The 15,997-nt window shown below is 41.6% G+C and overlaps 1 protein-coding gene across 1 annotated transcript; it reads right to left on the bottom strand.

Annotated features, from left to right (window-relative positions):
• Nucleotides 1–667: 667 nt before the first annotated feature.
• adamts8a (ADAM metallopeptidase with thrombospondin type 1 motif, 8a) lies at nt 668–15,225 on the bottom strand. Its single transcript, XM_066658366.1, has 9 exons — nt 14,548–15,225; nt 11,025–11,264; nt 9,828–9,960; nt 8,500–8,667; nt 6,557–6,855; nt 4,353–4,539; nt 4,026–4,198; nt 3,359–3,534; nt 668–3,253 (listed from the first exon to the last, which is right to left on the bottom strand). The coding sequence occupies exons 1-9, from the start codon at nt 15,223–15,225 to the stop codon at nt 2,518–2,520; spliced, it is 2,790 nt and encodes a 929-aa protein (XP_066514463.1). The 3' UTR covers nt 668–2,517.
• Nucleotides 15,226–15,997: the final 772 nt, after the last annotated feature.

Genomic DNA, 15,997 nt, shown 5'->3' with positions numbered 1-15,997 from the left:
GTGATGTGATCCATTATAAAGTAAAAGAAACTGGGTGAATGTGCTCCATAGTGTAGTGATACCATATTATTTGCCAAGGGAAATACTTTTGATTTGTTTAAAAAGTGACTATTTAAATGATATTTAAATACAACAGGGCTGGCAATAATAAAGGCTTATAGTGTCTACTATCAGCTGATCATAGTTATCCACTAAGTTTATGTAATTTAGAGGCATATCGATTATTTATTTTTAGTTACTAATTGATGTCCAGGGTGAATTCTAGCCTTACAACTGATGACCCTGGGTAGGCTTCAGACCTACCATGACTCTGTTCAAGGAATGAAAAAATAAACTAATTTTTAATTAAAAACTATTTGTCATTACTTAGGAAGTCTATCATGTATTAAAATGTGTTTGAAGACTTTAAACAGTGAAATGTACAAATATGTACATACTTTTTCTACCAACCAGACATTTTGCATGCCATTAAAAAAAAATCTTCTGTGTGGCATGCCTCCAGACATCCCAGATAAAGGCAAAGGCATAGCCTCTTATATAAAAATCTGATACCACAGTTTTACTGACAAAACGTTCACTTATTAATACATAGCACTAAATAAAACCACATAACTAATTCGAGACATATTTTAATGAATGATTTCAAATTATAACAGTAATAGAGGACAGACAACAGCAACAAGAATTAAACACAATTAGGTGTCAAAGTAGAAAAAAAAATAAATAGCTTTAACAGGAAGCTATAACAATAGCATCATACAGACCTTCATTGAAGGGATAGAATGCTTCAGTTTCAGATCTACATAATTTCAGAACTTTTCTGTTTTCATTCAAAAGGAATGCAAATCGTTAAACTGACAATATTTTACATGGGTCTTTTTCTGTTGTTTTAGAGTTTTCCTTTTTGATTCAGGGTTTTGAATAAGCAAAAAAAAAAGACAAAATAGTTTGGTTTCTTTGTCTCTCGTTGACTTCATCTAATTTACTTTATTTTCATCTCACAACGTGGAAATGACTCTTAACTGATACTGAAGGACATTCAGTGCTCTTTTGCAAACTGAACAAGGCTGTCACCCTATTGGCTCTACTCTGAGTCTACATTAATTCATTCATTCATTATTTTTTAACAATATTCTAGATATTACTGAGCAGTTGCTTTCATAACAATTCCAAGGCATTCCAAAATGGAGACAAGTTTGGCATTGATTTATGTAGGTGATGACAACTAAAGATTTAAAGAAGAATAATCCTAGATCTCACGTGTTATTCACAGGAAAAATTCACTTCTACGAACCAGCTAAATAGGCACTAAAATTGCACATCGCATGATAGATTATTTGTTCCTGCAATCCATGGTATTACTTGTTTATATGATTCCTTCTAGGCAACACCTTCCAGTACATGTTGATGAAAAAGACACAGTAAAAGCCAGTTTCACATGAAATATTGATTCTGTTGTTCAAAAACATGGCGATAGCTTGGATATAGTTAAAAAACAAAACAAAACAGAGGGAACACATGCAGTGCCATTCACTTCAATTAAAGTAAAGGAAATAAAAGCTGATACCAAAGTCTCAAATGCCCTCATTGTATTCAACAGTTCTTATTTTGGCCTGTGTGATATCTGTCTAATACTAAACATACCTGTATGGTTAATAAAGGACTGCAATTAAATATAAATGATCCAGTGTTGAAATATGCAAAATTTGAATTTTTCCAAGTGTAATATTAACCAGCATTAAATTATGACAATTGTTTACAGTTTACAAACATACTGCTATAGAATAAAACTGGCAAATAAATTAAGTGTGCGAAATAAGTCAGGATTATATGAGTACATATGAAGAGTATCTGCTTTAAAAAAAAACAAAAAACAAAAGAAAGCAGTTGGATGTGGAAAAAGAGACTGACAAACCAACAGCTGAAGCTGTTGTGTCCATGTCTCAGATAGCTCTTAAACTTTGACTGTGGTCAGTGACATTATCAGTCTGACTTGGGTTAAAATGAACTGTACTGTGGAGGTATTTCACCAGTTGTATTTGAACATTGCTTCAGCAGGTTTGTGCAAAGGTAATATTCCTTTGTGTTTTTTGAGTAAATCATCCTCCCCTCTCAAGATAAGATAAGGATCCTCATAGGATAGTTTAAAAAAGCAGGTTAACAAGCATTACAATATATTTTTATGAATTGAGGTAGATCTCAATGGGGAAAGAATAAAATCTTCAATAGTGGTTAAATGATTTAAAAGCAGAATTTTAGAATGTGAATGTTGAGATTTAATCTGTCACACATATAATACCTCAAACCGAAAGCCCTGGTTAAGCTTAACGAAAAATTTAGGCACCCATGTGTTAGATGTGTTAGATTGTCCTTGCTTACTTTTGAAAGATGGTCACATGCTATTAAAAAGGGACAGGTGGTGTTGGGTGCTACTACCGCTCTTATCCTCAAACTACTCTATGAAACGCACCTCTGCTACGGCTTCCCCGCTGTCTGCCAAAGGGGACATTCTCAGTTTTAACAGTCCTGGTAAAAACACTGCCCTGAAACACCCTCTGGCCTCTTATCTGAGTTGCACTTTTCTGGCTCCACAGCTCTGCCAGTGTAGTCTATGCAGAGCACACTTCGGTGACGCTCTCCGGGACCACAAGTCCGTGAGCAAGCCGACCATGGCCCAATCTGCCACACGGGACAGGGCAGATCTCCACATGGTCGGATGTCAGCTGGCCGCAAGTCCACGTCACAGAAGTAAGATGGTGATCCTGCCCTATCCAGACACTCGACACTTCTCCTGGACCAGCCAGCGCCACAGCTCTTGGAACACTCTGACCACTCACCTAGGACCCAGTCGGCTCCCCCGAAAGGCAGGATGACATGAGGGGAGACACCACTCTCTGTGCTAGGTTTGCTGAATGGCACGTCCTTGGGCAGGAAGAAGCTGTATTTGACCCTGGGTGGTGAGGCATCCCCAGCTGTGGAAAGGAGCTGGATGGTGATGGTCTGCCTAAGCTCCTGGAAGCTGAGGAGCCTTTCTAGGGTGGTGGATGAGCCACTGTACCGAAGGACAGCACCATGCACTGGAATGTCCTGCTCAGATGTCGATACCGAGAAGTTCCCATTCAGGATATACATTCCATCATCAGCCTTCACTGCCAGGTAATTGCCATCGTGTTTGATTCCCCGGTGGCTGCGCTGTTTGACATCAATGTTGGTAGCTCCAGCAGGGATAGTAACAATGTCATTGTATCCAAACCTGTGGAAATGGACATCTATGAGCATCTTGTTGTGAAGTTCTTACTAATACTGTGTATTCATTCTAATTTTTTAAAATTAATATATTTATTTACTTATCACTCACATGGCTTTGTTCAGAGAGCCACTTATTTTTCTGCAGCTTGTCCCATCTCCTCCACAAACTCCACATTTGTCAAGTTTCAGGTTCGAGCCTATGACCTGGTCACAGCCAGCTTTGATGCACTGACCTTGCACACAGATAGATGTGGTATCTGGGCCACAGGTTGTACCATCCACAACCTGCTCAAGCAAAAAAGAAGAAAGACTTTTGGCACACAGGAACATGAGATAATGTCATTTAATCGTCCAGAAGATTCTAGGTTTGGAAATCATTTACAGCTAAAAGTGGTATGGTTTCACAGTGGCCAAATGAAAAAAGAAATACTAGCAAAACCATTAGACCAGTGACGTAAAACCAACTACATTTAGACAGTGTAAGAAATATCAATTGCAGAAAAGTGCATTTAGGAGCTTAAGGTAATAGTCAGGCCCTAGGGTTAAGGGAGCTCAGATTTCTCCATTTACTACAGAGAATATTTCATGCTTGAGAATTTAGTGGCAGAGCAAAGCTATAATCAGGACTGTGGAAGGAGAATGATCTCATGAGGGGTTCAGATGTTAAGCTTAAGACCATGGCAGACAGAGAGAGGAAACAGTGGACAATGCATTTCACATTATCATCACACTTGATTATAGCAGATTACTGGGAAAGACTTGCAATAGTCAAGCACCTTGGCTTCAAAAACTTTAAATTCGTTGCTGTGCTTGGCTCTGCAAAAGAGTTTGCACCGGTCCCTGGGTGAAACTCCGGCATACTTCGGGATCCACTGCTTTATGTTCCCATTCATGTCCAAATAACGGTCACTGTTGTATTTCTCACATTGTTCCTCTCTGAAGCTCTTTTCTGTGAAATAGCAAGCAGTTAGCAAGTGAACCTCCAGAAATAAGCATAGAAAATGTATTGTGCACTTGTGCTATAACTACAAGAAAAATGTAAACTTTGATTTAAAACAAACAACGTGACCTGTGCCTCCCAAAGCACAAATATAATGTGTTACCATGGTCTCCTGGACAGGTCTGGATGTTGCAGGACTGGTATTTGACCCTCTGGCCTACACAGTAGGATCCTCCATTTTGTGGCACTGGGTCTGTGCACTCGCGGTGGGAGAACTCAACCCCACCACCACAACTTCGAGAGCATGAGCCCCAGGGGCCCCAAGCACTCCATCCACCGTCCACTGGAAGCTGGAACACAATCAATAAAAGACTGATCTTTCTTCAAAGTATAAAGCTATTGTGAAGCAATCAGGTGCAATCTCTCAAAAGACCTAGGGTGTGTTTCACAATAATGATTATTCTTAGCAATTTACATACAATTTTAAGAAAGACATAACTTAGGAGTTTTTCCCAAAGGCATTCTGAGTCTTCAAAATTACGAACAAATTTTAAGTAGTCCTTTTTGACTGCGCCTCCACATTTGCGCTTGAATGGCAGTGGCATTACTAAAGCTGGTTTACATGATCATATGATTATAACACAAAAGTATCATTAGGCAAATAATTTAAAAAAATTATGACCAAAAAGTATTTACATTACTGGTATTAAAATAAAAAGATGAATCACTTTACACTTGCTATTCCTATTGTCACACATCAAGCCTATAAATAGGAACATAGTTAACCAATATTTCTTAGCAAAGAACACATTTATTAATTTACTGCTACTACTACACTGGAAAAAAAAAACATTTGATTGAATTTATTTCATTTAAATGTGTATATCAACAAAAAAAATCTCCTGTACTTTAATCAAGTTCAATTATTTGTTTCACATGAATGAAATGATTTAAACACTGGAGTAAAATTAAACATATGAGTTTATGCTCAGAATGGAAGTAAGGACCTTCGGACTATAATGCTACCCGCTACACAATGATACACACAGCTAATCTCTAATGTTAGGAACAGAAATATGTAGAATAGATTTTTGTTGTTATTGAATGTAGTATATGTAACACAATCACACTTTCAAAAATAAATATCCGTTTTGAATTTGTGTTTTTATCCAAACAAAGGCGCTGTTGCTATGCATAGAATCAGCACATTTTTAATAGGATATTAGCGGCCTCTATCATTTTTGTGGCAGCACTGCACATGAACTTCCAGACAAGTTCTTAGTAAGCTACGAATTTGTTTAGGTACAATGTTAGTTTCTGGAAACTTTCCAAATTTTAAGAATGTTCTTAGGTACAAAGTTACAAAGTACTTGCAGTTACGAATGTTTGATAAACCCACCCCTGATTAAGTTATTAATTTAACAATATATTAACCTATGAATGTGCATTGTTTGTTTGCACTGCTGCTTCTGGCTGGCACTTCATGACCTGTGCTCTAACCAGACATGTAAAGGCCATGTAGACACTGCCTGCTGTCTATGCATAGTGCTCGGGGCATGTGCAAAAATACCACATTTCATTTACTCCTTTTATGAGTTGGCAAAGGGATACCTGCTCACAGCCAGGTTCTCTGGCATAGTAGTTTGGCATTTCCAACAGGCCAGTCCCAAATATAATCCTGCTGTTTTAGAATACTTTACTGAACACAATATGACTGCTTCTTAAATGGAAGATCTAAAAATAATCCCACTTTTTAAAGACTCTCTGCAAATGAACACCAAATATCTCTCTGACTGTTGCCTCTTTTTTCCTCCTCTCCCTCCCGCTCTCTCTGGCTGCAGGAGAAGCAGTCGGTCTGGCATTTAGGAGAGGGATTTGAAGCAGATTGATTATTTTAAGCACCTCTGGGAGGGGGGGCCTGCTCAGGGTCCAAGAGGAGGAGCTGGTTGGGTTTCAAAAGCTGAAAAAAAATGGACTGTCTGACAGTAAAGCAGGCTCATCCAGACACCTAAACAATGTGCAGAGAAGAATGTGTCCAAAGGAGCAAAGAGAGATTTTAAGTGGACAAAGAAATTTGGAAAAGGTTGGAGCTACTTAGACAACCACTTCTTTTTAAACCAAAGGGCCAACAGGGAGCTACTCTTATTGATCACAGACCTATGAAAGTGGATAACACAAAGAAGCCAAAGCCATGTTGCAACAAATATATAATTTGCATTTTCAAAATTGGCCATAAATCCTCCAAGAGACATTTACTGGCATTTCTGTCCTCGCAAAGCGTGTTTACAGTCTGCAGGGTATAACGTTTCATTAAATCAAACTGAGGTGAATCATGCATGCCTGGTCACATTGCTCATGTGCACGTACCTCCTCTTGTCCCACTTCCTCCAGAGCACTTGACACACATATGCCTATACGGCAAGTTTTGTTTTGCCCGCAGGGTGTGCCGTCAGCCCAAGGAAGACTTCCGTTTCGGGTGGTGCATTGTTGCTTGCCCTCTTCACGGCACCACAACTGTACACATGCCTGATCCTCTGGGGCATTGGGGCAGCGGGTGAACTCTTCACCAAAGGCTTGCTGGCATTGTCGGTCCAGACCATACGTGTGGCCCGGAGGTTCAGACTTTAAAGGGATGGCCTGCTCAGGAGCGTCCAGCAAACAGTCACCTTAAGGAGAAGACAGTACATGCGCACTTTGAGAAAGTGAATGCATAATGTTTAATAGCTGGAAAATGTGTCTGCAGATACTGAGGATAACAGACACATGTAATAAAGATGCTTCTTATTGTTTTCAGTATACATAATGTACCACAAACGTTGAAAGAAACCTGCCCCTTAAATTGCAGTTAGTTTTCTGTACAGTTGTTGTCTTCTGTCCATGAACTGTTATGGATGCCAGTAATGCTGACGTTGGAGTTTGCTGAAGCAGCCTCTTATTTTGAGTAAACAGGTGTGCACATCTGTAGCTTGAGGGAACTCTTTTCACTGTGGAGCGATTTCACCAGCCAGAAACATTTACCCCCTCCCTCCTTTTCACCCTCATGTACGTAAGTCAGAATAGTCTCCCATCTGGAGATTTCCATTATGCAACCTATTATACTCCAGCTCCAGTCCAAGTCACTTCAGCTTAAATATTTGAAACCATAACACGTGCGAACTACAATGTCTACTGAATATCCTCTTGACTCAATGTCCCTTTTTCTTTCCATATAATATGAAATTTGGAGGAAGCTCCCTATATTTGATGAAATCTACATTAAAATGTGGGCAGAGCCCAGCTTCAGTCCTTTGGTATTCTTCGGAACACTTTCAGCAGTGTGAGGCAATCCTTTTACAGTTTGAAGACTCAAAACCGTTTTACGAGTTCGCACCAGCGGAAAATAACTGAGCCTCACGTTCGTATCAGTGCTCATGTCTACCTGTAGCAACACACAGCATGTGCTTGGCAACGCATAGCGTCTGAGTGAGGGAAAACAGTTGTTAAAGCTGGAATGTGTTAGTCACTGAGGATGACTCAGAAGAAGAGCAGAAGCAGGAAAGCGTAGACTGAAATATTGACCAAGATAAATCAAACCCTGGCGAAAAATATGTCTGCTATTTTTCAGTGGTGATATTTTTGCAATGTCACTTTTTTTTAAGGTAGCCCTCTGAGGGACACTAGAGAGAGCAGTCATAGGAAACATTGGACAGATTCCTACAACAACCTCAGACACGCCTTGTGTGTTCCCTTCACCTGAGAACATTACACCCAGGCTAAGGCAGCAAACCACCCAAGAGAAAGAGAGAGAGGTAGAATGATAGAGCATGCTTTACATAGGTTGTCAGTTTTGACATTCTCAGCAAAATTATACAGTGTGGATTTGCAGGTCTGTTATTAGTGGTGAGGGAGCGAGTAAATGCAGAAGTGTTTTGCAAAAAAAAAAAAAGTATGATAGGGTGAAAGAAAATAAACCTGAACTTAAGGCGACCATATTACTCTTCGCCGCACTCTAAGTTAATAATTGCACAGTCTGTCTTCTGTGGCAAGTTTCTATTAACAATATAACGACCACTTGATGATTTAGAACAACTGTCCCCCAAAGCTGTTGAATAATATTACTTTTTGGTTTGGTTCCTGAGGGTATTAGGCCTTCTTTCAAGCCAAAACCACATGAAAACTCAAAACCATGAGTTAATGGAGAAGAAACCAACTGCCAGCCAAGATGTCCACACTGACCAGTGAAAAACATGTACTGGAGATTAACTGTCTTAGAGTTTTAGGAAGACATGCCTGAATCTATGCTGTAATGACCAGAGATACTTAACCCATACCGTGTCCATTGTCGAAGAACTCAGTAATGTAAAGGGCACTGCATGGTGACCAGGGAAATGTTTTGTTGAGATGGACAAAGAAGGGAGCCATCATGTGGTGCCCATCGATATACCCAAACAAATTCTCACAGTTTCTGGAGTCGTCGTGGGGCATGCTAAGTACATGGCCTGAGAAGAGAGAGAGAAAAACCAGTGTCAGGGTGACAATGGCACTGTGTGCTGAACTGCTCTTTGACGATCAGCCACAAAATTAAAACCACTGACAGGTGAAGTGATTAACATTCTTTATCGTAATAAATTGCACCTGTCAAAGGGAGGGACATGTCAGGCTACAAAAGAACAGACAGTTCTTAACAGTGATGTGTGGAAAGCAGAAAAAAATGGTCAGACTATAAATAAAGTTTTTGGTGTGTGTTGCATTGTGAGCAGCGGATCAGACACAGCAGTTCTGCTTGAGTTTTTAAACACCCCAGTGTCACTGATAGACTGAGAATTAACCACCAACCAAAAAAACCCAGCCGACAGCATCCTGTGTCCACCGATGAAGGACTAAAGAACAACCAACACAAACTGTGCAGCAAAAAGAGCTACTGTCTCTGACTTTACATCTACAAGGTGGACAAACAATGTACGTAAATGTAGTTGAGAGCACAGTGAGTGGACACTGTGTATAAAAACTCCAGCAGCACTGCTGTGTCTGTTAAATTCATAGCAGCAAAACACTCACTACCACACCACTGCAACAGATGGATTACAGTATGTAATTTTAGAAATACAAAGTGCTCCTGGAGCTGAGAGAATGGACAGTGAGTGCAGAAACAAGTGAGTGTATGTACACACACACACACACACTCACACACACACACACACACACACACACACACGTGTCATATAACGGTGAAATATCCAAGCACACCAGCTTGGCACAGCTGCTACTAAAACTGCACTGTTGCTGATTATTGTTATTATATTAATGCGCACTTCATGTGACTAAATCTCCTATGACACATTTAAGTGGGAGCTTAATTCCAAATGCTGTACAATTAAGATGATCTAATGGAATAAAAATATTCCCTTAAGTCATTACGTATCAGTCATTCCATAATGGTGCAAATATGACCATGGAAACTGTTCAAGTGAAGCTGAGAAGGTTTGACACACATTAATGAATGACTTGGTCTAAATTTGGGGCATCCACTGTGGTCCAGACACTCAGTGGGGGTGAGATGTCAGCCAGAAACATCGAGTGGAGTCTGGTGGTATGCAAATATGTGGGTCTGTGTGTATGTGTGTGTGTGTGTTTGCACACATGCGTCTGTGACCCATACCGAGCTCATGTGACACAGTGAAGGCCCCTTGGAGGCCGTTGTCCTCAATGACTGAACAGCTCCTTTTGGGGTCACACATGGTGCCCACATCAGCTACGCCAAGAGTGTCACAATGCTGATGGCCACAAATATCCTGGAGGTGGAAAAGAAAGAGATTAGGGAGGTATGGATAGATTGAAGGAGCAAGCAGAGAAGGAGAGGAATAAGGGATGGAAAGGGTTAGAGAGGAGAGGGGGGACACATTTCAGACACTGATATCCAGACATCGCTCCATTAGTTCCAGACAGACCTTTTTTCCCTACGTAGGCTCTTGCCAGCAAAACATATTTGTCAGTGTTTCCATCGTAAAACGAAGCAAATACATGGCAGATTGTGTGCTAGAAAGAGCAAGGGAGGAAATTTAACTGTGTGATGGCTGGACCACATGGTACACTTCTAGAGTCTCTGAGAGTGCTTTCTTGAGCATGTGCCGACCCTGACTAGGGAGGATGTGTTCCGCGGAGGCTCTCGCAGACAAACAGAGACGCCCCAGTCTCCGCTAAAGAAAACCACCTGCGTCTCCATCCGGCCTCGGCAGGACCGAGACCACCACGAGTTCTTTTGTGTTACTCGATTCAAAAAAGGCCTGCCAAAATACTCCTTGGGCCTCATGTTTCGATCATGTACTGCCCTAACCTTCTGTACTTGGCAGTCTTGCAGTCGCTGTCTTTGCACCTGGACAGGGGGCTCCCTTATGAGCCACGTGGTCACAATTCTGCCAAATCATTTCCTGTTTTAAATCATCTTAGGCATCACACAAAAAGCCAGGTCAAATTAATCAAATGATGAGGTGGTCATATCTGTTCACTGCGTCTAATAAATGTGTTTTTGTGTTTGTGCACAGGGAGCTGTTGCTAAGAGTTGCCTGCAGTTTTCCTACCACCAGTTTAATTAATCAGAGGACCCTCTTTCTTTTAATGGGATGGGGTTTCTCACTCTTCATGTTACCAAGACATTTGAAAGGTCCAAACTAAAGCAAGACTTGACAAAATTTGAGTCCTGCTGCAATTACAGAATTGGATCATAAAAACCAGCAAATCCAAGCAATGTGTGTACTGTTAAAACCAAACCCAGAACTGAAAGGGAATTTCAGCAGAGAGCCTGTGAATTTAATGAAACACATAGTTTGAAACAGAGAGTGATTGTAGCCTGGCTCACCTCTCTGGTGAATAAGATAGCGGTATCATAATGCTCAGGATGGCGCTGACTCGTAGGGTTGAAGAGTTGCTGCCAGGCACAGAAGTTGCGCAGGGCCATTCCTCCATTGCTTGACAACTCAGGGCCCAGCTCCTCATCCTCTATCACCAGCATTTTGACCACCACAAGGTTGACTGCGTTCTTCAGGCTGGGATGGGCATAGAGCTGCGCAGCTATGCCCATCAAGGTCAGGAGGTAGTGCTGCAGAAGACAAAAAGGACACAGAAAGAGATTTGTTATAAATTATTAATCTGCACAGCTGTTCAGGGGCATGTGACTGGTCTTTGCACTGGACAATGTGTGTAGCTCAAGACATTAGAAACAAAATCTAGTCCATGGGGATAAAAGCTGCCTCTAAATTTCAGACTATATTGGTTTTTTTTCCCTAAAACAATGAATCATGGGCAACTTTTAAATACAAGGAAACGTATTTTAAGAGCTGTCATATTGAGTTGATTTAGTCATTTTAGAATCGCCCTGGACTGCAACTGGACAATGTCCAGCACAACATGAAAAAGCTGGTTGCATATTTGAGATGACTTCCGTCTAGTGCTGGATGATATGACCGCAAATCAATATCACAATTAATTCAACATTTTACCTCAATTAGTGATTATTTTATTATTATTATTTAGCCGCCATAATTCTCTGACAAGGTTTGTACTGTAAATACGCTGTAAGTATCAAAGCTGGGATATTTTGCTCTAATTTTGCTGGGAGATTGTCAGTTTCCTTTTTTAGAGCCATGCACTTTTCATATTTGGTGATGTGATTATGTTTCAAGTGTTGACACCGACAGATGGTATTAACTGAAACTCTTTTCTGTCACTATTTAAAGTCAAAACATGTCTAAACGACAGGCACTGCATTTTTCTTTGGTACAGCCTGCTTGAATTGCTCGGTGACTACATGTGTCATAGTATGATCCCAGTAATAATAATAATAATAATAAAAAGAATTAACAGAATTTAAAAGAAAAAAAGATATTTAATGGATATAGGCAAGATTGGGTCGATCAGAAGTTCATTTAAATTATGATTAACTACTCTTTTCATAAAACCAGATCATCCCCCCTCAGAACAGGAGGAGGAAGGGTTGCGGTGCGACTCAAATCTATAAGCCTCTGGGACTCAAATATTTAAACATTTGTTTTTCTTTCCATCAATAAAATGGGTGGAAGGAGCTCAAAAACAAACTCCTCTTGGCTTCCAGTCTCTTCCAGATGGTGCTCAAACTCAAGCCCCTCATGCCAGCAGTTTTATTTCATCCATCTCTCTCTCCTACTCTTTGTCTCTTGCCCTTTAACTGCATTTATCTTCACAGGTTTCTAGAATGAGAAAGTTTATGTTTTAACATGGTGTCACGTTGCAGACACAGGAAATACATTGTAAGAGAGTCGGATTTCTCACATAATTGAAGTACAACTTCATTTACAATGTCTTGGAAAGCTAAAAACCACAGGTTTTGTGAGAAGGCCATCCATCTATCATCTGTTAAATACCAGTGGTCTGTGTGGTTGATGCTTTTCATCTGTTACAGAGGTTGATACCGATGATGATATTTACTGTTTCTCTGAGGCTAACATGCTCCGCTGGGTGCTTATGTTGGAAACATATAACTCCGTAACCATTTTTTGGCCCACGCCTGAAGTGTTTAGAAGCACTGCTGCGATTCAGACAAGAAGAAAAACAGCTAATATAATGGAAATATCATATGACACATAGAGTTTCCTGAATCATCGTTCTCCCCTGAAATTCAGTTGTTTAAAAGCACACATGTTCACTATCTGATTAAATGAAGCAGTCAAACAGGTCAGACAGCTGTCACCTTCAGTTCATTATACACCAGTGAAAAGTATCAACAGGATCATTTTAAAGAGCTCCCAACATCCTCTGTTTATGGAGGGACATGCCAATGGGAAATCACGATCAACAAAACATGGAAAGCTGTAAATATTTGTGGCTACAGACTTTGTACTCAAGGAGCCAAGATGGCTTGACTGTGGTTTCATTCATTTGGAGGACAGCTCTAAATACAATCCCGTGCACTTAGTAAGCAAACGTTTATGTAACAAAAAAAATGTCCAAAATATATGGAGCATCTTCTCAGTTTAGTTTGCTTGTGAGCCATTCCAGCATAAACCCCATAAACTGAGCTGGCACAGGTATAGTGAGTTTAACTGTGCTAAACTGTATGAGGAGCATATGTTTATGTCCAATGCCCACTAATGGCCAACTATGCTTTTTCAAAAGAGATAAAGTGTCTGCCGTGTGTTATTCCTGGTCCTACTTTAGATTACATTTCTCTGTTAACCCTGTACTTACACAAGAGCAACCCAACAACACAGCAGGCAGTACAACTTGAGTAATTACACATGACCTAGGAATGCTGGTGTGGGATTATGGAACTGCTGATCGATCCACATTCACCTCATGCTGCCCACACGCACCGATTGTCAAAAACCCCTTTCAGTCAACAAAAGGGAGAGCACTGCTTGTTAGTGAGAGATAGGGAAAGGAGAATAAAATCTAGTAAATACTAAGGACCAAATGCAACCCATATATTTTTGTTTCACAGGCCTCTGTAAACACACAAAAGTTGCCTTTAACAGTGGCCCCAAAACCCATAGTCTAAACACAGGGGTTCCCTATTCTTGAAATAGAATTTCCTTTCGAAGGAGAATCTCTATTCGGGATGCTGTGGTCACTTGCATAAAATATTTCAAATGAATTTTGGCCTTAAATTGTCCCTGAAATATATTATTTAAAATAGTCCATTATTGTAAATAAAATTCTACATGTAGTTTTCAACATTTTGTGCATAATAGAACACAGATGGGCAGTTAGAAAAACACATTTCGCCCTTTTGATTTGACCTTACGGAAAGTAGCCTACTTGAGATGATTTATACAAGTATCCTAAGTAGGCATTAATCCCCTTCACTGAAATTGACCCTCAGAGGCACCGCATCTTAGTGAGGCACACACGGGTTGAACATGAGCTAGATGGGTTCAGGATAGGCATGGGCTCTCTGTGGTTTGGTAAATAGGCTTTTAGAAGGACTCGGGTGGGTGTCCTATATTTAAAAAAAAAATCGGGCACCCCACTAACTCTTGACAATTAACCCATAAGGGCTCAAAGTAGGTTGTAGCCCTGATAGACTGTATGTTTAACCTACCTGATCTCATGATGGACCCTGGAGGGCATTAGTATGTGGGGCCAACATTTAACTCATGGACAAAACATGCTGGTAAACAGCTGGGCTGCCCATCTGGGCCCCACATGAGTGTGTTAGCTGGGCTAAACAGAGGTAGCCCATACTTTTGTGTGAGCTACTGGCATAAAAAGAGTGGAGGTTTCAAGACAGGTGGCTGCTTCAGAAAAACTGCCTACAAAAGCAATTAGGTTTATTTAACGTGTTCAAATTGAATTCTTAAGCAGTTGGCAGGACCTCCTCCATGTATCAGGCTACATTTTACACCTACCTTTATCTCGTCTCCATAGAAACGAGTCATAGAATAGTCCGCCACCACCAGCGTCTCGATGTACCTCGCGGACGACACGAATCTTTTTTCCCGCCTTCTCCTGTCAGCTTCGTCAGTCAGATGTTCTTCGTCTGTCACTTGATCAAATTCGCTTCTCCGCCTCTCTCTGCTAGCGGCGAAAACCCGTCTTTTGACGACGTGCAGCTGAGAGAATGTTCCGCCGTGGGCAGCCGGCTGGATGAAGTACTCGTCCCCGCGCGTGACGAAAGTTCCTCGGATGCCGTGGCAGAGGCTGACCGCGACCACTGAGTCCGTGTCCCCGTTCACCGTGCCCGAGTAGAAACAGTCCCTCAACGACTCCGCGCTCTCGGACCCATGGTCGGCAACGCGCTCCGTGTCTTCGGAGCCGTTGAGGGCGGCTGGGAGAAGTTTGGCTTTGACGCGCTGAATGTGTAAGTTCGTAGAGACGAAGCTGCTGTCCGGCCTCAGGTCGAGCGTGAAAACCTGGTCAAACGCGGGGATTTTAAAGAGTTGCCTTTCCATAAGTTCGCTCCTCCACTGACCGCCGCGTCCCGGCGTTAATTTTATGGGCACCGTCTCTACTGTCTCTACAAACTCACACCTCACCGCTTCAGCCCACAAGAGCGCGGCTAGGAGTAAATATATATGGCAACCCATCTGGAAATGATTTAAAAAGGCGACAGTAGGCAAAGTCAACCGTTACTCTTCAGCAGGTGAAGGCGCTGAATGTCCGCTAGAACTGAACTCTTTTATGTTTGTTTGTTCGGTTTCTTTCTTTATTTTTTGTAAGAAATGGACAGTCCGTTATCCATTCAAAATAGCTGCTGAGGACCCACAGTGAGAAGGCGCGGGGGCACGAGCGAGGAACAGCTGAGTGACCCGTGCGCTACCGGGCTGTGAGAGCGCGAGCGTGCTCGGCGCCACTATTTATACGCTCTTGAATGCACTTGAACGTGCGCGCTAGGTTTTGTATTTTTGATGATGTCCACTCCCCTCCTCGTGCACCAGGACGCCAACGACCCCGATACGCCTCCCTGCACGAGCAGCACGGGTCTGACGTCACAGGCGCCTCCGACCACACCCCCTCGCGTTGAGATTGGCCGGGACTGGGTCCAGTAGCCCTACAGTGGAGTTGGCAAGCACTTCATATCCTCACAAGGGGTTCGAGGAGTTAGCCAATACCTTTGCTGGGGGAGGGGAACATTCTGAATGCACAATCACTATTTAGCTGCGGAATTGTCATTATTATAATCACTGTAGCCTGGGCAAAATATTAGGCGCTGATACACGAAATGGCTGTGGTCTAGAGGTGGAGCTTGGGCAAACCAGCATCAGTAAGTTGGAGCAGGTGGATTTCGCCAAGTGAAGAAACGTGTAAATAGTCAATGTTTTACTGACAAAGTATGCACTAACATTTTGACAGAGACAC

The sequence above is a fragment of the Hoplias malabaricus genome, chromosome 2 (assembly GCF_029633855.1).
Source record: "Hoplias malabaricus isolate fHopMal1 chromosome 2, fHopMal1.hap1, whole genome shotgun sequence".
Classification (NCBI taxonomy): Eukaryota; Metazoa; Chordata; class Actinopteri; order Characiformes; family Erythrinidae; genus Hoplias; species Hoplias malabaricus.
Note: the sequence above shows the minus strand (reverse complement) of the source record. Positions and strands in the feature narration are given on the sequence as shown.

Coding starts and splice junctions, on each gene's coding strand:
- adamts8a (XM_066658366.1), bottom strand. CDS start 15,225: ATGGGTTGCCATATATATTTACTCCTAGCCGCGCTCTTGTGGGCTGAA. Junction 6,856..8,499: donor GTTCTTCGACAATGGACACG/GTATGGGTTAAG, acceptor CTTCTCCTTAAG/GTGACTGTTTGCTGGACGCT. Junction 3,254..3,358: donor GGCTCTCTGAACAAAGCCAT/GTGAGTGATAAG, acceptor CCATTTCCACAG/GTTTGGATACAATGACATTG.